Source organism: Tachyglossus aculeatus, chromosome X1 (genome assembly GCF_015852505.1).
Source record: "Tachyglossus aculeatus isolate mTacAcu1 chromosome X1, mTacAcu1.pri, whole genome shotgun sequence".
In the NCBI taxonomy this organism is placed as follows: Eukaryota; Metazoa; Chordata; class Mammalia; order Monotremata; family Tachyglossidae; genus Tachyglossus; species Tachyglossus aculeatus.
In genome coordinates, this window is record NC_052101.1 from 136,243,228 (window position 1) to 136,269,352 (window position 26,125).

Consider the following 26,125-nt stretch of genomic DNA (forward strand, 5'->3'; position numbering starts at 1 on the left):
TTCCCCCTTCCACTCTGCAGGTATTGAAAGTCGGTAGTCATTGTAACAGTGTGGTGCCCTAGTTATTAAAATTTATGCACCACTTTAATCAGTAGTGTGTACAATACATTAAGAATTTCCAGATGCCCACGTCACCAGATTTAAACTGCTGGCTGAGCTTGGGAGCTCAGTGGATGACCGAGCCTTCTCGTGCTGGCGTCATACTGAACTGTGACCTTCCCGATTTGGAAAGAGATGGAGAAAATCAATCTATAAGAAGTTTGTCTTCTCATTTCCCTGTTAAAACTACACCTTTTTCAGACAGCTGGAGTTTCATGAGTGAAGATTTCCTTTCTGAAGAGCATATCTTGGCACCTAGCAATCCCAACCTAATACAGTTGGTCGCAACTGAAACGTGTGCAGGGTTTCCTTTTGGCTAAAACCAGACAAATGGTGGCATGCGAAGAAGTTCCAGATCAAAGGGAAGAGTCCATAAATGATTCTGTATCTGATAGTATGGGGGACGTCAAAGTAGCAGCTTATAAAGATCCCCTTTTTCAAAAGCTGGAGCAGGTAAAAAGTTTTGTTCTGAATTTGTTTACTGGTCTTATTTCTACTGTGCACATTAAAATACATAAAATAGAAAACAACTTGGAGGGATTTTAAAGTGAAAGCTCATGGGGGGAAGCCAGGTTGAATAGTATTGGACAAGATCGTTCATTTTAAAATAATGGAAAGACCATGGTTTTTGATTCATTCAGTTGTATTTATTGAGCGCTTACTGCGTGCATTTGCATCCGCACTTTGGAAGTAAGATGGATGAATCAAAGGTAGGTGAATTGTTTTCTCTGCCACTTGGGGTGGGTTCATGATCCCTGCCAGCGATAAGCTGCTTTCATATCAAAATGACCCGGCATACATAAGTAGAACATAATCACATCCTGGAGCGCTCCTTTCTTTATGTGTGGGATTTGGGTGGCATGAGCGGAAAGCTAGGAGCAAAACACAACAAGGGAAAATGGCAGTTTAATAAAGCGTAATTATTCTGTGATTTAAAAGCTAAAGGAAATACGACAGAAGAAAAAGGAACAGCTGACAAGGCAACAATTAAAGCAGCTTCAGCGGCTCATGGAAGAGCAAGAGAAGCTACTTACAATGGTATCTGAGCAGAAGGCACTCTCAGGTACCATTTAGCATTTGGGGTTTATATTTTTCAAAGTTCTTTATGGACACATACTCTCCTTTATCAATTGGTGATTATTACCAATAGGTAATAATGTGTATGGAGTGGCTCAGGTCACTCCATTCAATCGTATTTATTTAATCATATTTATTGAGAGCTTACTGTGTGCAGAGCACTGTACTAAGCACTTGGGAAGTACAAGTTGGCAACATATAGAGATGGTCCCTACCCAACAGTGGGCTCACAGTCTAGAAGACTCCACACTTAAACCATGGCCAAGTGACTTTACCTTCTGTGCTTCAGTTTCCTTACCTGGCAAGTGGGGATTAAATATCTGTTCTCCCTTCCCATTAATCAGTGTGGGACAGGGCCTGTGACTGCTCTGATTGTATTGTATCTGGTCCAGTTCTTAGTATTGTCCTTGGCGCATAGTAAGTGCTTATCAGATACCATTATTTATTTTACATCAGCGGAAACAGGAGCTGTCATCGGCGGAGCCGAAGCTCTTTGGTAATCTGATAAGTAAATTCCACGGAGTTCATGTTAATGCTCCAGGGCAGCTACATGCTTAGGGAGTTCTCAAAGGCTTTTCACAGTCAGCCAAGATTGGGGGAATAACTGGAAGTACTGATCAGAATCAATCAATCGTATTTATTGAGTGCTTACTGTGTGCAGAGCATTGTACTAAGCGCTTGGGAAGTACAAGTTGGCAACATATACAGTCCCTACCCAACAGTGGGCTCACAGTCTAAAAGGGGGAGACAGAGAGCAAAACCAAACATACTAACAAAATAAATAGAATAGATATGTACAGGTAAAATAGAGTAATAAATATGTACAAACATATATACATATATACAGGTGCTTTGGGGAAGGGAAGGAGGTAAGGTGGGGGAGATGGAGAGGGGAAGGAGGGGGAGAGGCAAGAGGGGGCTCAGTCTGGGAAGGCCTCCTGGAAGAGGTGAGCTCTCAATAGGGCCTTGAAGGGAGGAAGAGAGCTAGCTTGGCGCATGTGGGGAGGGAGAGCATTCCAGGCCAGGGGGATGATGTGGGCTGGGGGTCGACGGCGGGACAGGCGAGAACGAGGCACAGTGAGGAGATTAGCAGCAGAGGAGCAGAGGGTGCAGGCTGGGCTGTAAAAGGAGAGAAGGGAGGTGAGGTAGGAGGGGGCGAGGTGATGGACAACCTTGAAGCCTAGGGTGAGGAGTTTCTGCCTGATGCGTAGGTTGATTGGTAGCCACTGGAGATTTTTGAGGAGGGGAGTAACATGCCCAGAGCATTTCTGGACAAAGACAATCCAGGCAGCGGTGTGAAGTATGGATTGAAGTGGGGAGAGACGGGAGGATGGGGGATCGGAGAGGAGGCTGATACAGTAGTCCAGACGGGATAGGATGAGAGCTTGAACGAGCAGGGTAGCGGTTTGGATGGAGAGGAAAGGGCGGATCTTGGCAATGTTGCGGAGCTGAGACCGGCAGGTTTTGGTGACGGCTTGGATGTGAGGGGTGAACGAGAGAGCGGAGTCGAGGATGACACCAAGGTTGCGGGCTTGTGAGACAAGAAGGATGGTAGTGCCATCAACAGTGATGGGAAAGTCAGGGAGAGGGCAGGGTTTGGGAGGGAAGACAAGGAGTTCAGTCTTGGACATGTTGAGTTTTAGGTGGCGGGCAGACATCCAGATGGAGATGTCCTGAAGACAGGAGGAGATGCGAGCCTGGAGGGAGGGGGAGAGAGCAGGGGCAGAGGCGTAGATCATCATCAATCGCATAGTATTTATTGAGCGCTTACTGTGTGCAGAGCACTGTACTAAGTGCTTGGGAAGTACAAGTTGGCAACATTTAGAGACAGTCCCTACCCAACAGTGGGCTCACAGTCTAAAAGTAGATCTGGGTGTCATCGGCGTAGAGGTGATAGTTGAAGCCGTGGGAGCGGATGAGTCACCAAAGGAGTGCGTGTAGATTGAGAACAGAAGGGGACGGAGAACTGAACCTTGGGGAACCCCCACAGTAAGGGGATGGGAGGGGGAGGAGGAGTCTGCAAAAGAGACAGAGAATGAATGACCGGAGAGATAAGAGGAGAACCAGGAGTGGACGGAGTCTGTGAAGCCAAGGTCAGATAGCGTGTTGAGGAGAAGGGGGTGGTCCACAGTGTCGAAGGCAGCCGAGAGGTCGAGGAGGATTAGGACAGAGTATGAGCCGTTGGATTTGGCAAGCAGGAGGTCATTGGTGACCTTTGAGAGGGCAGTTTCCGTGGAATGTAGGGGACGGAAGCCAGACTGGAGGGGGTCGAGGAGAGAGTTGGTGTTGAGGAATTTGAGGCAGCGCGTGTTGACAACTCGTTCAAGGAGTTTGGAAAGGAATGGTAGCAGGGAGATGGGGCGATAACTGGAAGGTGAGGTGGGGTCAAGAGAGGGTTCTTTTAGGATGGGAGAGACATGGACATGTTTGAAGGCAGAGGGGAAGGAACCAGTGGAGAGTGAGCGGTTGAAGATGGAAGTTAAGGAGGGGAGAAGGGATGGAGCGAGAGATTTCATGAGATGAGAGGGAATGGGGTCTGAAGCACAGGTGGCCGGAGTAGCACTTGAGAGGAGGGATGAGAGCTCCTCTGAGGATACTGCTGGGAAGGATGGGAGAGTAGCGGAGAGTGTTGAGAGCCGGGGGGTTGGAGAAGGGGGGGGAGTGACACTGGGGAGATCGGACCCCGCTTCTCCCGGAAGGCTCCTCTCCTCAGAGCGCCGCCATAGACGGCCAGGACTCCGTTCCCGAGAGGCCCGCCCGCCTGCCCGCCATCACACCGCGTGGCCCCCGCTGCTCCCGGAAGGCTCCTCTCCTCAGAGCGCCAGAGAGGCCCGCCATAGACGCCCGGGACTCCGTTCCCGAGAGGCCCGCCCGCCCTCCATCACACCGCGTGGCCCCCGCTGCTCCCGGAAGGCTCCTCTCCTCAGAGCGCCAGAGAGGCCCGCCATAGACGCCCGGGACTCCGTTCCCGAGAGGCCCGCCCCCCCGCCTGCCATCACACCGCGTGGCCCCCGCTGCTCCCGGAAGGCTCCTCTCTTCCGAGCGCCGCCATAGACGCCCCCTGCGTCCACCCCCCACGCCCCCCACTTAAGCGACCTTCCTTATGGTGCCCCCAAACCCCCTTCCCGGTCCGGTCCTGACTGACTCCCCAACCCCGGGAAAAAGGCCCTTGTTATCACCAAGTTACAGTAACGAAAACCTCATTCGCACCTACTCAGCCTTTCTGTCCCGCCGTCGACCCCCGGCCCACGTCCTCCCCCGGGCCTGGAATGCCCTCCCTCTGCCCATCCGCCAAGCTAGCTCTCTTCCTCCCTTCAAGGCCCTACGGAGAGCTCATCTCCTCCAGGAGGCCTTCCCAGACTGAGCCCCTTCCTTCCTCTCCCCCTCGTCCCCCTCTCCATCCCCCGCATCTTACCTCCTCCCTTCCCCACAGCACCTGTATATATGTATATATGTTTGTACATATTTATTACTCTATTTACTTATTGTACTTGTACCTATCTATTATATTTTATTTTGTTAGTATGTTTGGTTTTGTTCTCTGTCTCCCCCTTCTAGACTGTGAGCCCACTGTTGGGTAGGGACTGTCTCTATATGTTGCTAGCTTGTACTTCCCAAGCGCTTAGTACAGTGCTCTGCACACAGTAAGCGCTCAATAAATATGATTGATTGATTGGACCTGATGGATTTAATTTTGTTAATGAAGTAGGAGGCCAGATCGTTGGGGGGGAGGAACCGGGGGCCTGAGAAAGGAGTTGAATGTACGGAAGAGCTGGCAGGGGTGATGGGCATGGGTTTCAGAAGAGATTTGTGGTTGAAGAAGTTCTGGATAAAACAGCTTTGGCTGTAAAAATCAGGGGTAATTTCTATCATGTGGCCTGTTCCACAAGATAATTCTGTCAGAGTCCCTCCCCTCACAAGCGAATTGATTCCAGCAAGCTTGATCCCCTGGTCTCAGAGAGTCAAATCTGCTCTTTAAATCCATGAATCAATCAGTCATACCATTGCGAGGAGTTGGAGTGGGGTGGGGGTGCACCTGGGCTGGATGCAGGGGTCCCAACTTTTCATTTGTGCGTAGTGGTGGAGCATCAGAGGGGGAAAGGAGGGGAAGGAAAGGAGCGGGGACAGGAGAGGAAGGTAAGAGGACATTTGAGCCTCTCTGTGTCTTCTGTTGTAATCAGTTGTTTTGCACAGGTTTTCAGTCCTAATGTCATCTCTGGGGCGGAGACGCATCCATTGTTTTGGACAGGCAAGCCCGTCTGCCGTCGTCATCAATACGCTCCCAAGTGTCCAGTGCAGTGCTCGGTCCCTAGTAGACGCTCAGTGAATTAACTGACCCTCTCCGGGGACTGTCGCCATCCCTTAGCCCATCGTTACCACTAAGGTGCGGTGCCGCTGTGGTCCCTGCCCCCCACAGGAGTGAGCGGGCCACGGCGGTTGTGCCCTTTCCCTGCCTAGCAGGCTTTTCTGCTTCCACTCTGGTCATCACGCTGATTTGACCTGATACTGCTGCTTTCTGATGGCAGCCCGTGGGACAGAGAAGGAGCACGATAGTCCCTGCTGTTTCGCCTCAACTGGGGCTGGTGCCAAGGCCGCCTCCAGGAGGGACGCTGACAACTTTACTAGACGTCGGGGCTGGAGAGCGCTGCATCCTGCCGGCGGGAACCAAGATGTGGAGTCCTATCGTGGCTCCAACTCAGGCCACCTCTGACTCCGTTCCAGGTCTGAGGGGTGGGTTGGGGTAGTTGCATCTGCCCGTCCTGCCCCAAAAATCCGTGAGGGTGATGCCGAGAGCTTTCCGGTACCAAGCCTTTGGGGGTGACCGCCCCCTTTGTTACCAGGAAGGTGGCACCTCGGTCAGATGTGGAAACCTCCGTTAATGATATTTTGGGCCTGCTGCTATTCACAACCCATGTTTTCTCTTTAATGATGTACAGATGGTTAAACTAGTGTCCTGATTTCATTCATGTACTAATTTTTAATCATGATCCTAGTTCTAGAATGTAGGGATTCTGTCCTAGTGAAAACTACACATAAAGGGAAACTTGTGTTGTAGCAGTCATGGTGTCCAGTGCCAGGAACTCTGGCTGGGTAGGCTCATGTCGTCAGAACAGTTTTCCCTAATTCTGCTCTTGTGTTCTAGCCAAAATGTAGTGTGGGAGAACTGAATACCTTTAGATACAATAAGAATTCTAGGTTTATTTAGCGTTCAGGCAAATATGAGTTTTATGCCTAGTTCTTGGTTTTGTAAGCCTTAGTAGTTCAACACTATGAAAGTCCCCTTTTCAACTTTACGGAAACTGGTAAATATTTGATGACCATTTCAAACTGAAGTAAATGTTTCCCATTCACTTTGTAGAGGAATGTAGCGCCCCTTGGGAGAAAACAACAGAGCAGCTACAAGTAGGAAAAGAGACTGATGTCCTAAACTCAAAAAGGGAAGATTCTTCTGGTAGTTACACTGGAAGCAAGTTTGGGGATGGGGCTAATTTTGAAGAAAGGTCAGTGAACATATTTTAAGACACTAATTATTTGACCAGAGTATTTTTTCAGTGCAAGTGAACCACAGTTCCATTTCCCAGTTGGAGTTCCAGATTAGAGAACCCACCATAAAATCCTCATGGAAGTCTGTTTCCGTTTACCAGACCTTGAGCACGGTTTGCCTGATTTTGCAGCAATCTTGTAATGAAGCGTTGAGGCCAAAACTTTTAGTGCTCAATCTCATCAACTTGACTTAGAGGGCGATTTGTGCAAATGTGGCACAAAATCTTGTTTTTCACTTATAAAAATGATGACAAAGGTCAAAATTCACATCTGTTTTGAAAAAGTGGCCAGCCTTGTACATGTTATTAAAGGTTGAATTGCATTGCCTGTGACAATAGAATTTTTTTCTCTCTGGCATAGAACATGGCTCTCTTTATACCTATCACAGAACAGTGTGTATTTTAAAGGAAATTAGAATTACATCTTGTGTTGCTAATAGCCAAAGCCATAAAATATAAAATCTTATGTTGTAAACCAAAAAAAATTATTAACCCTCTTAGTAATCCTTCTGGATGTAAAAATCCATCCTTTTTTCTAACAGTAAAACAGACAGCTCAGTGAATGCTGCACAGTTTAGAATATGTACTCTGATCTGCCCTGTCTGAATAACAACTTTACTGGGCTAATACTTTTAATTTTATCTTGACAGTTAATGATAAATCCACTTGCATAGCCATTTTTCTGTCTTCCACTTTGGGAACCATCTCATTAATATATAATGATCAAGCAGATTTATTTCTTTCACTTCTAAGACCACTTAAAGCTGCTATTAAAGAGAGGAAGCAGACAGTTGAAGAATTCCTAGAGGAGCAAATTCGAATAGAAGAGGAAGAACTGAAGTAAAAACAGCTACAGGTTAGCATGGAAACTGATGAAAATATTCAAGGACTACAAAAGTCGCTCTTTTGTTGGTGTCCAACTGGCTCAAAATTGAGCTAAGGTGACTTTCACAGTTAATTCCAAAATTAACTCTACTACTCTTTGGTTTTTAGGAAGTACAAGGATCTACTGTTGCCAAAACAATACCTAGAAGGCCATTTTTGAAACGAGGAGAAGGTTTAGCTAGGTTTACTAATGCTAAATGTAGATTTCGGAGACACGGAGTAAACGAAGCAATGACTCAAAGCACTTTAGAGCACCAAACTATAGGTAGGGTGGAAAAACAGCAGATCCAGAGGAAAACTTCTCTTATAAATAAAGAGCATATCGCAGAGAACTCTGTGCCCATTAAAAAATGTCTTCAAGCTGCCAGACTTAAAAATGGTTCTGGCCTTCTCACTCAGAAGGCAAGAGTGCTCAAGAGTTTCAGCGGAAAAATTCACTCCAGTTCAACCATGATGGTCCCCCCTGAGAAGAAACTTAAGGGACAGTTTCGAGACCAGAGCAAAGTAGAAAATAGCAGTCATTTGGAACATAATAAAGAAAACAAATTAGAGTGCTCACAACCTGTTGAAGTTGGCTGCCAAGTGAAAAATCTGGCCCAGGGTTTAGAAAACCCTTCTCCAACGTCCAACTCCCTCTCTTTTTCTAACAGTCCTACGTGCCGTCTTGTAAGGGGCTTGGAACATTTCCAAGAGCTTTCATTCCAGAAGAAGTGGGAAAACTGGGAAAGAGAAAAGGAAAAAGAAAATCTAGAGTTAGATGAATTTCAGTTCTTAGAACAAGCTGCTGATGAAATATCATTCTCTAGTAATTCCTCCTTTGTACTGAAAATCTTGGAACGAGACCAGAACGCCTGTCGCAGAATGTCTTCTACACCTGTGAAATCAGCTCAGCGACAGAAAACAAATGCAGAGGAGAGCTCTCCAAGCAACCCGAATAAAAAGTCAGACCATCATCTTCTGCAGGAAGAGAAGAATCCGTGGGAAATGCTGCATTCATGTTGTGAATCAAGAGCCTCATCCCTTACTCAGAGGAAAGAGGCCAGCAAAGCTAGTAGGAATGCATTTCAAGGTAGTCTGGCTGCTGAGGAGCAAATAGAATGGCAGGTGAGGGACGAAGAGGAGGGGAATGAGGGTAGCAGCTGTGATGTCCGAGCTGACTCCGGCAAACTAGACGTCATCGTAAAGACCGCAGGTGCAGGTGCTGATAAGTTTTTTGGAAGTAGAGGAGGTGACCCAGAAAACCAAGGTTGCCAAGAACCTTTTAGACACACCAAAAAAGAAGGTAAAAGCAGGGATATGGATCTGGATTTGTCAGATAAAAATTGCAGCAGCAGTGAGTCCAGCATGGGCGAAAGCATAAGTAAAAAAGTGTTGGCATCTCCACGAAGGATTTTATGTCTGAATAGGAGTGAGATGGAGTTCGATGATGACCGAACCTGGACTGACCTCGAAGACACCGACTGTGATCCGGACGCTCCTGGCCGTGGACTGCCGCAGGCAGACTGTTCAAATAAGAGTGAAATATCTTCCCCAGACAAAGCGATAAGAAGGAAGGTGGCTCCAATAAGGAAGGACGAGGAGTTCTGCAAGGCCAGTACAATAGAGAGGGATACAGATTCTCCTTCCGCCTCCAATCTCATGATGAAGCTCTTCCCTTCCCTGAAGCCAAAAAAGAAGCCAGGTTCTTCCCCGGGGTGCGAGTCGAAGTTGGATATTGAGCAAGAACAACGAGGAGGTAAGTCGTTGAACAGAAGTCTGTAGATTTATCAAAACATTTTGTCTTTCTCAAATTCAGAAGCATACTCCATTCCTGTCGCTGGGTAGGGACCGTCTCTATATGTTGCCGATTTGTACTTCCCAAGCGCTTGGTACAGGGCTCTGCACACAGTAAGTGCTCAATAAATGCGATTGAATCAATTCATTTCGTGGATCTCCCAAATCCCCTGGCATATTTAAAACTTGCCTTTGTTATTGCTGATTCTGATTAGTGCCATCAAGAAGCTCAAACCATTTTAACCAGTTTGAAGTAATCTATTGAGGACTCTGTAGAAATTTAGCATGGAATTAGATGTGGGATCATAGTGTCATGAGTTCATTCTAGGCATTCATATGTGGTTCGTTCACTTGTTTCATTTTTAGGGCCTGGCTATGTGTCTAACAGACGATTTAATATGGGCACATTTTGATGTGTAAAATTTTGGGTACGCCATGTCGTTCCTCATCTTGTGCTTGTCTTCCATAAGGCATGTTTTCCTGAGAAAAGTTATGCCAATTTGGAGATTTTTATGTAACCGACAAAAGAGTAGCACAGTTGACAAAATTGCATAACCCACCATTGGCATGTGGTGTGATCAACAGTCACTATTTCCGGGGGAGGGGGAAGAAATGCTTAATCAAATCGCTATTGTTTCATTAGACAGGAGATTGTTGCTCCATTTATATATGTCATTTTGTTACACAGAATGTATATGATCTGATGTTATCTTGCAGGTGACAGTGTCCAATCTCAGGTTTTGAGAGAGAAAGTTGTTGAGTTGGAAACGGACATTGAAAGATTCAAAGCTGAAAATGCTTGTCTAGCCAGACTTCGCCATGATAGAGAAAGCGGCTTGGAAAAGCTCAGGTAAACTCTTCACCAGTCACTTGCGCTCACCCCAGTGCCTAGAATAGTGCTTGGCACATAATAGGCTCTTATCAAATACACAATTATCATTACTTTCGTTAATAGAGAAACACTTTCATTTTAGTATCATTGAAACAACCTTCTTAATCCTTCGGATTATTAGAGAGGACAGAAGCCAAGCCATCCACTCTGCTTTCCATACCGTTGACCCTTGAGGCCTATGGATAGATCTATCTAGGTAGATGTAAGCATATTTTAAGCCTAGGGATCCCACAGCTACCCGATGTAAAAGTTTCCAATGAAATATAGGTGATTGTTCAACAAAGTATTTTTGTCTTCAGAATTTAGTGCAGATTCTTCCCATTTTTCTGCTCATTTCATGCCTTCACCCATACTTAGCATTTATGTGTATGTCAGGTTACCTGTTTTTGCTTTTGTTTTCATATGTTGCACGTATGTGTTTACTCTTATTCCTACTGTATGCATCTGCCAGTCTCACCCTTTAGATTCTAAGTGCCTGCGGGCTGGGACCTGTTCTACTTTTATTGGGTGTTCCAAAGTGTCTGTACATCGAGTGCTCTGTACACAGTTGTTGCTTTAGAAACACTGAAGGTGGTGCATCTCAAGTAAGATGATGGATGAGTGATCAGACAAACGGGGTGGGAATGGGTCACATAAGTGCAGTCCAAAAGTTCCTGCCCTCCTACTGTCTTGGAACTCCTTCTGCCTTCTCATCCAACAGGCCGCTACTCTCCCCATCTTCCGAGCGCTACTTGAAGCACGTCTCCTACAGCAGGACTTCCCAGACTATTCCCTCATTTCTCCTCCCTTCTGTACCACATATGCCCTTGAGTCTGTACCCCATCAGCACTTTGATACTTGGGCCACAGCACTTAGGTTTATATCCTCATATTCTGACGTTTTGCCTACCTGTAATTATTATTATTATTATTTTAATATCTGCCGCCGCCACTCGATTGTCAGCTCCTTGGGGGGCAGAGATCATGTCTACCAACTCTATTGCAGTGTACTCCCCCAAGTGCTTAGTGCAGTGTTTTATACACAGTAAGCTCTCGAGAGCCAGTTGAATAGATATCATTGATTGAAAAAAAAATGAATATTTCCTGCCCTCTGCCTGTCTGCCCAGTTGTCTTGAATCGGCATTGGTCTGCCAACCATGGTAGGGGCTTGGGAAGTTCTCTGTTGGTCAAGGTGGGTGAGAGTCATGCCCGTCCCTCAGGTGGCTGGAGCTCTAGGTTTCCTGGCTAAGCAAGCTGGAGGCGAGGTAGAGCTCAACTAAGCATGTGGCCTGCTGCCCCCGAGTCATATCTATAGTAGCTGGTGACAGGACCGAGCTGGCTCAGCACTGCATTGCTGTCTGTTCCTCCAGCCTGCCTACCAGCTCCAGACTAGCCTGGCTCTCTCCGGCCTGGTGGAAAGCAACCCTCTGTGGTTGTCCCACGGTAGAGGGGATGCTTTGCCATGGATCAGTTCGACAAATCACTATTGCAAGATTTTCTTGAAGGTTTTTTTTAAGCCTCTTTGCAAGTAGTAGAGTATTAAGTGCTTACTGTTGCTCCCCAAATTCCCATTCCACACTCTATGGCACCAATTTAGGATTCATTGTGACCTCAGTGAGTTCTGAAATTTTTAACCCATTGGTTCCACTGTTGGGAATGTAAGCTTCCTAAGTCTCAGAATCTTAGGACTCCTGACAGTGTTGATCAGAAATTCCACCTAAGAATAACAGTTTTATCACTGTATTCATTCATTCATTCATTCATTCAGTTGTATTTAGTGAGCACTTACTGCGTACAGAGCACCATACTAAGTGCTTGGGAGAGTACAGTACAACAATAAGCAGACACGTTCCCTGCCCACAAAGAGCTTACAGCCTAAAAGCTGTATTTGGGTAGGGACTGTCTCTATATGTTGCCAATTTGTACTTCCCAAGCGCTTAGTACAGTGCTCTGCACATAGTAAGCACTCAATAAATACGATTGATGATAAAAGGCGGGGAGACAGACATTAATATAAATAAATTACAGGCCTCCCCTTGATGATAGGTGGTATTTATGTTTGGTCGTTTAGAAAAGAAATTGCAGACTTTGAGAAACAGAAGGCAAAAGAATTGGTTCGATTTGAAGACTTTAAAAAGGAAGAAAAGAGAAAACTACAAAGAGAACGAAAAGTTATTGAAAAGTATGCCACAGCTGCAAGAGCCATTCCTGATAAAAAGGAACGTGAAGAAATTCAGGTATGGAAGTTATTTTTGGTGCAGTCATGTAGCAGCGGGTGAAGGTTGACCATAGCAGCTGCCAACTGTCAGTGTGGGAGTTGGGCTTCATTCATCCCTGGCTATCTTGTTTAGTTCTCTATATTATTTGAAAGCCAAGCTGAAAATTCCCTCACAAAACTGTAAATGGCACCAACCTCTGGGTTAGTTTCCCCTGACTGTAATTTTGAGAATCACGTTTAACTCCTTGCTTCCCACATCCAGTTGTTACCTTGTGATGCTGATTCTTCTCTAATAGTTCATACCCTTCTGCCAGCAATTCCAGCCCTGGGTGTCAGGCCCTGTCTGCCTGTGTTCTTTTTTTCCACACCACATTGTATCATTTGGGTCCAATGAGTTGATTTTTCAGAAAGCCTCACAATGGTGACCGGTTACTGCTTTCTTAAATTTAAATTTCTGGCCGTGGGCTGGGAGGTCGACCTCGCGTTGGAGCCACTCCGTCGTCTTGACCTCACTTTGCTCCCAACCACATCGGTGTTCTCCGCTCCACCCAAGCAATCCTGCTCGCCTCTTTGAATAAATAATAATTATGGTACTTGTTAAGTGCTTACTATGTGCCAAGCACTGTTCTAAGTACTAGGGTTGATACAAGTTAATCAGTTTGGACACAGTCCCTGTCCCATATTGGGCTCACACTCTTAATCCCCATTTTCTTTTATAGATGAGGTAACTGAGGTACAGAGAAGTTAAGTGACTTGCCCAAGGTCACACAGCAGACTAGTGATGGACCTGGAATTAGAACCCATGCCCTTCCAACTCCCAAGCCCGTGCTCTATCGACTATACCCTGCTGCTTCCTTGAAGGGGGAGGGAAAAAGTTTGAGTGGATGGAGGCAGGAAAGTGGACAGCCAGAACACTGAGTTACTTGGGAGGACCAGAGACCCAAGAGGGGAACAGGTGTTTGCTTTTGTTCATTTTGAATTTAAGGTGCTGCCAAATATTGGCCAGATGGGAGACATCTTAAAACAGGAAATGTGTGAGCTTGCAGAGCAGGTAGGAGATTGGGGCTGGAGCTCCGGATTTGGGAGTCGAATCTAAGGGAGCTGAGCTCAAGAAAGTGATTTCACTGTGAGACGAGAAGTACCCGGATCCGATCATGAAATTAAAGGATGGGGAGAAAGGTACACCGAGTCTATGGTAGCCAATTTCTCTCTGTGTCTAAGCAAAAAACTCTTGATTCCTGGTGTTCAAGCCCTCAGTCGGCTTATATATCCCACTTCACTCCAGTTGGTAATCTGAATACCTTGCTAGAAAATCAATCAGTCATATTTATTGCACGCTTACTGTGTGCAGATCATTATACTAAGTGACTGGGAGAGTCCAGTATAATAGAGACGGTTGACATGTTCTCTGCCCACAACGAGCTCACGGTCTAGAGGGCGAGCTCACGGTCTAGAGGATGAGCTTAAAATCTGTTCACTGTGCTTCTGACTCATCTTTCCCGCTATTGACTTCTAGCTCACAAGCTCCTCCTTTGCCGGAATTTCCTCCCCCATAATATTCAAGAAATACAGCTCTTCCTTTCTCTTTGGTGATGATCAGGTACAGGGTTGAATGTTTCCGTCATTGGCGCTAGGCACAGTCCCTTCTGTGTTGAAAGCCTAATGGAAGCTTTCCTTGCTAACATTAATTAATTAATTCATTCAGTCATTTATTGAACGCTTACTGTGTGCAGAGCACTGTACTAAGCGCTTGGGAAGTACAAGTAGGAAACATATAGAGATGGTCCCTACCCAACAACAGGCTCACAGTCTAGAAGGGGGAGACAGACAACCAAACAAAACATATAGGGAGCCTTGGTTCACGGTGGCCGGTCGAGGGTAATCGCTCACTCCCAATCACTTCAAGTGCTCGCTGTGCACTGCACCAGATGCTTGCAAGGGTATATGGAATTTGTTTCAAATGCTTTACCATGACCAGTGGGGCACCAGCCTTGTTTTAGCATCATGCCAATAATGAAATCAGGCAACAGACCGAAATCCATTTTCATGCATCTAGATAGTAGTAGTGGAACTTATTAAGCGCCTACTACTGGCGCTTCATTCTTTGCCACTCACCTTAAAACTGTTCACTTCTCTGTAAGTCATCAGGCTGTTAAGTTCTTGGACTGTGATTACAGAAGTCAAATGATCAACTCTACCTTGTTTCAAGATCCCAGTGCGGAATTCAATATAATTTAGCAGGACCTAGAAACTAGATTTGGTTCTCTGGGGCTACCTAATCAACTAGATAACTACTGACTAACTCGGCTCCCTAAGGTGGATGGGCAGCATGTCCTCCTGGCCCCAGAGCAGCGAGTCACGTCGTCCTGTGGTTGGCGAGCCCTGCCGGATGACCTCGTGCTGGTCCCTCAGCATTGTCCCGTGGTAGCACGCTGGGCAAGCAAAAAGGCTGGCTTTCCTTCCTGGAGGATGGCAAAGTGTTGGTGATTGACTGATGCAAGTCACATGAACTCAAGAAATAAAGCTGTAGCCACCAGTCAATGGGTCAGTCAGTCCCTCAGAGACCGATTTCCCACTGGCACCACCAAGACCTGAAGGGCCTCCCTTTCTCTGGCCCAAGCCAATCCTCCTCCAGACTGTGGCCCCAGCCCCCAGGGCCCAGAATGGGCATGGAGTCAAAACATAGCATGTAATCATCCTGCCTGCATACTATTGCTGAAGACCGAGGATTGCCTGGTGGGATCCACTCGCTTGCAGACTGGAAGGTGGTAAATTGGTCTCCGAGTGACCGACCAATTGCCATGTGTCTTACAACCTTATTTCCTGAGCTCGGTGACTTGCATCAGTCAGTCAATAACTCTTCTTCATAATAATAATAATAATAATTCATACTTCATGCTGCTGCCCGGATTATCTTTGTCCAGAAACGCTCTGGGCATATTACTCCCCTCCTCAAAAACCTCCAATGGCTACCGATCAATCTGCGCATCAGGCAGAAACTCCTCACCCTGGGCTTCAAGGCTGTCCATCACCTCGCCGCCTCCTACCTCACCTCCCTTCTCTCCTTCTACTGCCCAGCCTGCACCCTCCGCTCCTCCACCGCTAATCTCCTCACTGTACCTCGTTCTCGCCTGTCCCCCCATCGACCCCCGGCCCACGTCATCCCCCGGGCCTGGAATGCCCTCCCTCTGCCCATCCGCCAAGCTAGCTCTCTTCCTCCCTTCAAGGCCCTGCTGAGAGCTCACCTCCTCCAGGAGGCCTTCCCAGACTGAGCCCCTTCTTTCCTCTCCCCCTCGTCCCCCTCTCCATCCCCCCATCTTACCTCCTTCCCTTCTCCACTGCACCTGTATATATGTATATATGGTTGTACATATTTATTACTCTATTTATTTATTTATTTATTTTTCTTGTACATTTCTATCCTATTTATTTTATTTTGTTGGTATGTTTGGTTCTGTTCTCTGTCTCCCCCTTTTAGACTGTGAGCCCACTGCTGGGTAGGGACTGTCTCTATGTGTTGCCAATTTGTACTTCCCAAGCGCTTAGTACAGTGCTCTGCACATAGTAAGCACTCAATAAATACGATTGATTGATTGATTGATTGATTGAATAATAATAATAATGGTATTTGTTATGCGCTTACTATATGCAAAGCACTGTTCCAAGCACTGAGCACTGTTCTAAGCGCTGAGCACTGTTCTAAGTGCATCCATTCATTTAATGGTATCAAGCAATTACTATTTGCGGAGCACTGTACTAACTGCTTGGGGGAGTACAGTATCACAAACACGCATGCATACACACCCATATGCACACTTAGAGCATACATCCATTTATGTGTATAAATACAGTTATAATGAGTACCTACTGTGTGCAGAGGCCTGTATTAAGTGCTTAGAGGCAAAACAATAGACATGATCCTTCCCCTCAAGAAGTTTTCAGTCTGTTAATTACTTGGACTCACAAACTGACTTACGAGTTTCTACTGAAGAGGGCACCTGTAGGCTTAAAAGCTTTTACTTGAAATCTTCCTATTTTAAAGGCAAATGCATCAGTTTTGTATGTCAGAAGGTACTTGAGGGGCTTGCCACTGATCGTGGTGGCTTTCACTGAGCCTTAGCGATCAAACTAAGAAATCAAATCCCTTGTCCTCTCTACTACCCAAAGCAGATTTTAATTTTTTAGAAACATTTTCTAACAGACTGCTGCTGATTATGGAAGGTAGCGGTGTCAAAACAGCCTAAACTCATGAGAGAGAAATGTCTAATCTCCGAGTTTCTTAGACTGTAACCGATGTTTATTTTCAAGGCTTTAAAACAGCAAATTATGGAATTGCAAGAGGATCTGAAACGAAAAGAAGCAAAATGGTCCAGTACACATGGCCATCTGAGAAACCAAATAGAAACATTAGTGAGGGAGAATTCAGACCTCCGGGAAGAAATCAATGTCATCTAACGATTCCGGGTCAAAGCCTGGAAGAAAGTGGAAGCTGTTGAAAGCCACCAGAAGACTGAGCTGTCAACAGGTCCTGCAAAGAAAGGGGAATGTGGGGTACGTTTTGACTCTGATCTCTTGGTTGTCTGCCTTCACTCCCTGTTTGTTCCCTTGCCTCCCTTTTGCCCCAACTCCCAGTTGGAGCCCCGCCTAGGCCAATATCCCAGGGCCAGGCCCAAGTTGACCCCAGAAGTCTGGCCCCCACCCAGCCTCACTCCTGGATGTGGGGAGCGAGAGCACAGCATTGTGCTCAGGTGCCGCTGGGAAAATGTAAAATTTGAATGATACAAATCTTAAATTTAGAAGAACACCAAGTCCCACACTTGCAGAGGGAGAATGATGAAGTGCTGTACTATCGCGATCCCCCAGTTCCCTGAATGCTGAGGAAAACCTGTTATCTTTTGCGGCCTCTCAGAGAGTAAAATGCTTTTTTCCCCCTCCCCTCCTAATCTTCTCGTGTTTTCTTCAAGTTGGTCAAACTCCTCCCCGTGAGCTGTGAAATAATGAACAACTCGGCCGTAATGAGTAGCTCGTCCTAGGCGGCCGTTCGTAGCCACTCCAGCTAGGCATGCATTCACTTCATGAATAATATGACCCGTCTACTAGATTTTTGTTTTAAAGCTAAAACAAGTATGTGTAATGTGACCACAGAATTCATCAATAGGATCGCAGAAATGTCAAAGCCCATCTTCAGTAACACAATACAAGAAGCCTGGAGAAGGGCACCCGACAGTAAAAGGTAAGAAATCGGGTCTTGAGTCAAATCTTGATTGATATTTATAGAGTCCTTGATGATAGTTCCGAGAAGTTTTAAAATTTGTGACTATTTTTACCTCCATCTCCCTTGTTAGTGTGTAAACTCCTTGTCGCAGGGAACCTGCCTACCGTGTCAGCCAGTCGGTCACTCGTGATGTATTGAGCACCCTACTAGCTTTTGGGAGAGCACAGTAGTAACGGACACATTTTCTGTCCACTGTGAGCTTACAGTGCCGCTTCTGTAGTGAGGAGAGTGCATTTCCTTCAGTAAAGACCATTACTGCTACTGTAATTGAGTAGTTAATGTCTAGTTGGAAAATTATTATTCCTATTTAGGAGGAAAGTAAATTTTACATTTAGAAGGCAAGCCAAGACCTTTTGGTCGCCACAGCAAGTCTGGAGAAGAGTGGGAACTAGAAATTGAATACCTTGATCTTCAGTCCAAGATTATCTTCACAAGGATAGCCTACTGGCACCTAAAGCTCCGTGTGTCCAAAACTGAACTCCTCATCTTCCTTCCCAAATTCATTCAATCGCATTTATTTATTGAGCTCATACTGCGTGCAAAGCACTGTACTAGACGCTTGGGAGAGTACAACACAACTGACACATTCCTGCCCACAACGAGCTCACAGCCCAGAGGGGGAGACAGACATTAAATAAATAAATAGATTGATAAATAAATAAACTACAGATGTATACAAACTGTGTCCAAAACTGAACTCATCCTCCCTCCCAAATCTTCTTCCTCCTAACTCTCCCATCACTGTTGACTCCACCATCACCCTTCCCCTCACCTAAACTTGCATACTTGGCATTATTATTGATTTTTTTTTATCTCAGGGCCCATATTTATTCCGTCACCAAATCCCGTTTGTTCTTTCTTCACAACATCTTCAGGGTGTGCCCCTTCCTCTCCTACCCAGCGTGTCGCAGTCCTAGTCCAAACATTAGTTATTTCGCAGCCTTTCTGAAATCCCGTCCCCTTCAGGACGACTTCCCGAATTGAACTCTCACCTCTCCACTTTATTTCCCCTTCTCCTGCCACTTCTGGTCACCTAAACACTTGGGTACACCTCCACCCCTGCTAACCATATGAACATATCTTAAACTCTGTTGCCTCCCCCTTCTCTGTAGTTTATTTCATGGAAAGACGCCTCCCTTTAACTACAAAAATAGGACTGAGTGAGTAAACTCTAGCAGTGTAGTAGGCTGCCGGTATTGGAGTTGAGCACATCCGAAGAAGGAAAGAGGGCTGTGTTGTAGAAGGTCTTTGGTTCCATTTCATCTTCCTTACGAAGTACGACCAAGTACAGGACCAAAAATTGATTCGTAGATGCCGTGCCATTTTAAATCATTCTAACAGCACCAGAGGATGGGGGTAATCACTGGAATACTACAAGGTATCCACCCGAGAATAGGTGCCTGGTGTGGTAACTTGTAAGTAAATAGGTCCCTTTGGGAATAAACACCAGTATTTCACTGGTGAGCGTTTACCAGATAAATGTTTTCTAATCTAAATTTGCTCTTTGACAGAAAAACTTTCCAGAAGATGCAGGTCAATGCCTACCGATGACCAAAGTAATTCAGATGGGAGACCGGCGAGTGTGGCAGAATCCTCTAAGATTTTAATGGAAGTAAGTTTGCAGATTTTATTCTGATGGGTTGAATGGCCCGACATTATAATTAATGTTTCAACTAAGTGCCTCGATGGTTATAAATAGGGTGTGAATGAATGTTAACCCCACAGCCACTCAAGGTACCTGTTTAATTTTTAATCCATTCCCAGCACTTACCTACCATTGTATAAGTCAATTCTTTATTCTGATACATTACCTGGATGTTTCCTCTACTCCCTATTTTATCCTTATTTTTCCTTCTGCTTCTACTGCTCTTAATTGTTTTTGCCAGACTTTCTCTATTGGGTTCTGCGTTCCTTAAAATTAGTGAAAATGTTTTCTTTTGCAGAATCCTTCCCCCAGCAGAATATTTGAATCAACAAATTGCCTACCTCCGGGATCTAAAGAAGAAGAAATTCAGGAAGAAATTAGTCACCCTGATGGAAAGGTAAGATGATAAGGGATCAATTTTATTCTTTCTTGCAGTCATACCCAAAGGAGACTTTTTTGGCAGGAATTTTCAAAAATCAAAATGGACATTTTTTTCTTAGAATCAGTGCAGGGCAATTCAGAGTTTCAGCTCTCTCCATTATAAGTGGCAGTATAATCATCTGTAGCCTGAAAGCCATTTCAGTGGTATCTCTTGAGCGCGTCCCATTTGCAGAGCTGTGAGTTTGGTGCTTGGGAGAAGAGTTTGACAGAGGTCAGAGCAGTAAACTAGGCCCCCATCGCTCATCCCCTTCCTGTTCCCCATCCTCAAGTGACCCCCATGACATGAGGCGAGTTAAATTTATTGGCTGGGTTCCCTTCACACCCTCGTCCCATAGGAAATACCCGATCCCAGCAAACCAGACTCCAAAACCGTCCTACCGTCGGGCTCACGTCTTATCTTCTGCCGTTCATGTGAGCGTCACCCAGAGTGGGAGTGGTGTTGGTCACTTCTGTCTCCGCCTGTCCCGGCCACTTGTGCCGATTCAGTCTGTACTCGTGTGTTTTGTTGGCGTGACCATTCAACCGAGTCTCTCGCCATGTGAAAATCTCATCATCTCTGCACCTGCCCAGGACTGGTTGCTGTGGCAATGCAAGGGGACTGCTTACCTCCCAGGTGGCCAAGCTCCACCTACATTCCCCCCACCCCACCCCCCGGGGTTGGGGATCTGTAGTGTTTGGTTGGGGGAGACAGAGGCAGGTTGGGGGGAGGTGGGGGCACTAGTCAGTTTCCATTTGGTGCCAGCAAGTCTGTTTCAGTATTGCCTCCCTGTAGTTTCTGCTCTTCACAGAATTCTTGGGGAGCCGGTTCCCCTAGAAATGGGGTCCTCCATCTCAATATTAACCCTTTCCTTTCCCAACAAGAGACACCATCCGTGCTGTCAAAGAAATTACAATCTAACGGGGGAGACAGACCGAGAACAATCCATGATATAGGGAAATAAGGGAAATGGAGAGCTGGATCAGTGAATAAATGGTGAAATAGTAGAGTGCATAAATTGATGCGTACATAGTTGTTATGGCTGTGGAAAGGAGGAGGCATAAAGAGTCGGGGCCCCTGGGCAGAGCAGCAGTTGAAGAGGCCTGTTTTGCAAGGGGGAGTTAGCTGGTGAAGAATTTGAAACAAGTGGTTTGAAGTTTCTGCTTTATGCACAGGGACATGCGGGGTAAGTGTCAGGTGAGTTGGATCTCTCCAACTCTCTCCCCTCCATCCAAACTGCTACCCTGCTCATTCAAGCTCTCATCCTATCCCGTCTGGACTACTGCATCAGCCTCCTCTCTGATCTCCCATCCTCGTGTCTCTCCCCACTTGAATCCATACTTCATGCCGCTGCCCAGTTTGTCTTTGTCCAGAAATGCTCTGGGCATGTTAATCAATCAATCGTATTTATTGAGTGCTTACTGTGTGCAGAGCATTGTACTAAGCGCTTGGGAAGTACAAGTTGGCAACATATAGAGACAGTCCCTACCCAACAGTGGGCTCACAGTCTGGAAGAGGGAGACAGAGAACAAAACCAAACATACTAGCAAAATAAAATAGAGCAATAAATAGAGTAATAAATATGTACAAACATATATACATATACAGGTGCTGTGGGGAAGGGAAGGAGGTAAGATGGGGGGATGGAGGGGGGAGAGGAAGGAAGGGGCTCAGTGTGGGAAGGCCTCCTGGAGGAGGTGAGCTCTCAGTAGGGCCTTGAAGGGAGGAAGAGAGCTGGCTTGGCAGATGGGCGGAGGGAGGGCATTCCAGGCCCGGGGGATGACGTGGGCCGGGGGTCGACGGCGGGACAGGAGGGCTGAGTAGGTGTGAATGAGGTTGTCGTTAATGTAACTTGGTGCTAACAAGGGCCTTTTTCCCGGGATGGGCGGGGGGGGAGTCAGTCAGGACAGGACCGGACCGGGAAGGGAGGTTGGGGGGCACTAGAAGGAAGGTCGCTTAAGTGGGGGGGGGGAAGCAGGAGGCGTCTATGGCGGTGCTCGGAGGAGAGGAGCCTTCCGGGAGCAGCGGGGGCCACGCGGTGTAATGGCGGGCGGGGGGGGCGGGCATCTATGGCGGCAGTCTTAGGAGAGGAGCCTTCCGGGAGCAGCAAGGACGCGCGGTGTGATGGCGGGCGGGCGGGCCTCCCCTCCTCAAAAATCTCCAGTGGCTGCCAGTCAATCTGCACATCAGGCAGAAACTCCTCACCCTGGGCTTCCAGGCTGTCCATCACCTCGCCCCCTCCTACCTCACCTCCCTTCTCTCCTTCTCCAGCCCAGCCCGCACCCTCCGCTCCTCTGCCGCTAATCTCCTCCCCATACCTCGTTCTCGCCTGTCCCGCCATCGACCCCCCGGCCCACGTCATCCCCCGGGCCTGGAATGCCCTCCCTCCCCACATCCGCCAAGCTCGCTCTCTTCCTCCCTTCAAGGCCCTACTGAGAGCTCACCTCCTCCAGGAGGCCTTCCCACACTGAGCCCCCTCCTTCCTCTCCCCCTCCCCCCCTCCATCCCCACCATCTTATCTCCTTCCCTTCCCAACAGCACCTGTATATATGTATATATGTTTGTGCATATTTATTACTCTATTTTACTTGTACATATCTATTCTATTTATTTTATTTTGTTAATATGTTTGGTTTTGTTCTCTGCCCCTTCTAGACTGTGAGCCCACTGTTGGGTAGGGACTGTCTCTATATATGTTGCCAATTTGTACTTCCCAAGCGCTTAGTACAGTACTCTGCACACAGTAAGCGCTCAATAAATATGATTGATTGACTGATTGATCTCTAGGGGCAACGGAGCAGCTCGTCATGCCCACCAGCCAGATCCAACCAGGGGCTCTGTGCCAGCCCCTCCTCCTCCCTCTCCCATGGACTCCCAGACCCCCATATCAGGCAGAGGCCTTTCAAATGTAAGGAAAATCTGTTTGCCAGCCCTGTATTTATGCACATAGTAATAATAATCAGCATCAATCAGTGGTATTTCTTGAGTCCTTTCTGGGTGCAGAGCGTTGTACAAAGCGTTGCGGAAGATTCAAGGTTATCAGGTCAGTTGGTCTATGTCCCCAATGGAGATCACAGTCCACGTAGGAGGAGAGCAGTTATTTTATCTCCATTTTACAGAAGAGGAAACTGGCACAGGGAAGTGAAGCGACTTGACCGTGGTCGCACAGCAGGCAAAGCATCAGAGCCGGGCTGAGAATCCGAATGATCTGATTCCCAGGCTCGTGCACTTTCCGCTAAGCCAAGCCACTTCTCAGTCACAGGCACTGTCCCCCTTCTCCGGGAAAAAAGAGAAACTAGCAAACTTGGAGAGCAACAACTAGGGCAGGGAGGAGCAACGTTTGGGAGCATGCGCAGGGAAGCAAGGCCACATATAGGGCCAGAAGGCGCCAGCCAGGACAGCGGCGATCTGCTCTGTGTGCTCTGATTTGGGAGTCTCTGATAGTCACATTTCATCTGTTTTTGTCGTCTAGCTAGAAAAAGTCTTGAGAAATGTTTGCCATGTTATCTTGTTTCCTAATGGAACCCTTAAAGAAGTGAGTTCTGATGGAAAGACCATTACCATCGTGTTCTTCAACGGTGACGTGAAACAGATCCTGCCCGACCAGAGGGTGGTAGGTTCCTGCCCGTGCATCATTTCTGGTGGTTTACATTCCTCTCGTGAACAGAAAGCCCTTACTGCTGCCGACTCATTTCACTTCACCGGTTTATTACTATGCCGTGGCCCAGACGACTCACACTACTTATCCAGAGGGACTGGAGGTCTTGCATTTCTCAAATGGACAAATAGGTGAAAATTGGAAAAAAAAATCTCTATCCACCCTAATCACTTCACAGATCTAATTTTTTTCACACACAAAAAATATTCTCTCAAACAGAAAAACATTACCCTGATGGAAGAAAAGAAATTACTTTTCCTGATCAGACCATTAAAAATTTATTTGTGGATGGACGAGAAGAAAGCATTTTTCCAGATGGGACTATTGTTCGAGTTCAAAGGTCAGACGGCTGGTTATAAAATTTAGTAATTTTTTTCATTCTCTCCTAGCTGTTGTCATTGAACAACGTATCATCCCTGGTAAATTCAGTTGGAGAGGAAGGAGCGTGTATAGTTTTTTTTTTTTTCTTTCATGATTTAGAAAGTGATCAGTCTCTATTTTTTCACTTATTTTAATGTTTCTTTAATGTACATGCATCTTTGTCATTAGAAGGGGGTGCTCCCTTTACATTCAAGATAAACGAATACAGCATAAAAATCCATGATTCAAGTACCAACGCTCAAGGTAATTTTCTGAGGTTCGAGTCATTTTAGTTTGTGACCTTATCCCTAATGTCACTCACTTTCTATTCAGAATATGTGGATTTGATTCTTTCCTTTGCTGAAACCATCTTTTGATTTTTACAGAGATGGCAATAAAATCATTGAATTTAATAATGGCCAAACAGAACTCCACACAGACAAGTTCAAGAGGCATGAATATCCAGTTGGTACTGTCAAGACTGTGTATTCTACCGGTCACCAAGAAACCAAATATGTTTCTGGGTGTGTGAGAATTAAGGACAAGGATGGAAATGTACTCATGGATACCAAGCTGTAGCTTGGATCACGAAGCTACTCGGATCATGAAGCAGTGCTGAATTTCCCTTTTTAAATAACCTTCCTGTCTCTCTTGAGAACAGAAAAACTGTTTCTCTAAGCTACTTAGTATGTGGCTCTTACTGTTGTATATTATGTAAATACAGCAGATGTGTGGGTGTTTTCAGATTTGTAAAATAAATTTGTTTTAAAACTTTACCACCCAATTTATAGTTTTGTGGTGCTCTCTGAGTTGAGCTGCAAGATGCTGAATCCAATGCTCAGGATGAAAAAATACCAGCAAGTGTAACTCACCCCACAACTACAGTTTCTTGTCAAGATGGAAAATCTGAGTTTCAGGTTGGAAAAGACCTGACCCCTACAAGTACTTCAACACACTTAGTCTTGGGTCAAGAGGATGAGCTCAGTCCCCAGATTCCTGAGTTCAGACTGGACCAAGGGATATCCCGAAGTGAATGTGATTCCTCCGCTCTGATTATTTCAAGCGATGAAGAAGTAGAAAGCAAAAAAGATCCTACTTGCAGAAGTGGCACTAATTCCTTTCAAGAAAGGACTACTATAACAAAATTGGTAGAATTGCCGAGGCAGGTTATTTCAGAGCCTGGGAGTTATGGAGGAACAGTAATGTCCTGTAAGGCTAAAGAATCTGAGAATCTACTAAAGACAATGCAAGATGTGAAGAATGAATTTTCCTCTGAAACACTGATGCCTGATGCTCAAGTAGTAGAAATTGATTTTGAAGAGAGTGCATCTGGTGGTAGTTTCATTGCAGTGGACAGTGAATCTAGTGATGATGAACTTCCGACAGAAGTGTGTGACGTATCCGAAGTTTCTACTGATCACGAGGAAAAAGTAATTGCTCTGGAGGAGGCTGCCGACATTGAAAGAAAAGGAGCTGGTGACTCAGAGACTGTCCTGAGAGACAAGGCTGAAGAAGTGGAGTTAGCTATTCAGGAGAGAGACGTTGGAAAGGCTGTCGAAGAGGCAGCAGATGAATGGCAAGATATTAATTTGGAGGAGCTGGAGACTGTGGAAAAAGACCTTTTAGTGGAGCAGAATGTGCTTCAAGCTCAAAAACAGCAACAGGAACGCATTGCTTCTACTGTAACTGGGCAGATGTTCCTGGAAAGTCAGGAACTCCTACGACTCTTTGGTAGTCCTTTCATTGAGGCCCCCATGGAAGCAGAGGCCCAGTGTGCCATTTTGGATCTAACTGATCAGACCTCTGGGACGATCACGGATAATAGTGATGTTTGGCTCTTTGGAGCACGGCACGTTTACAAAAATTTCTTTAATAGAAACAAGTTTATAGAGTATTACCAATATGTGGATTTTTACTACCAACTAGGATTAGACCGGAGCAAGCTAATCAATTTGGCCTATTTGCTGGGAAGTGACTACACAGAAGGAATACCAGCTGTTGGCTGTGTAACAGCAATGGAAATTCTCAATGAGTTCCCTGGACATGGTCTGGAGCCTCTCTTAAATTTTACAGAATGGTGGAATGAAGCTCAAAAGAGTAAGATGAGACCTAATCCCCATGACACCGAAGTGGAAAAAAAAACTCCGACAACTGCAGCTTGCTCCTGGCTTCCCCAATCCGGCAGTGGTGGAGGCTTACCTCAGGCCTGTGGTTGATGAGTCGAAGGCACCGTTCTTATGGGGAAAGCCCGATGCAGAGAAAATTAGAGAGTATCCTTTCATCACTTTAGTGCGACACCATTAG

General features: G+C 46.2%; 2 protein-coding genes across 2 annotated transcripts; both read left to right on the forward strand.

The window, feature by feature from the left end:
* The first annotated feature begins 32 nt into the window (after positions 1-32).
* Positions 33-24,585, forward strand: LOC119919610 (centromere protein J-like). Its single transcript, XM_038740170.1, is given in 16 exon segments — positions 33-410; positions 412-552; positions 1,039-1,162; positions 6,536-6,677; positions 7,473-7,575; positions 7,713-9,343; positions 10,102-10,227; positions 12,319-12,484; positions 16,774-17,016; positions 17,611-17,698; positions 19,252-19,352; positions 19,684-19,782; positions 23,276-23,415; positions 23,507-23,592; positions 23,681-23,801; positions 24,208-24,585. Coding segments are annotated over 16 exon segments (3,792 nt in total). The 5' UTR covers positions 33-122; the 3' UTR covers positions 24,401-24,585.
* Positions 24,549-26,125, forward strand: LOC119949987 (DNA repair protein complementing XP-G cells-like). Its single transcript, XM_038771843.1, is given in 3 exon segments — positions 24,549-24,552; positions 24,632-25,953; positions 25,955-26,125. Coding segments are annotated over 3 exon segments (1,497 nt in total).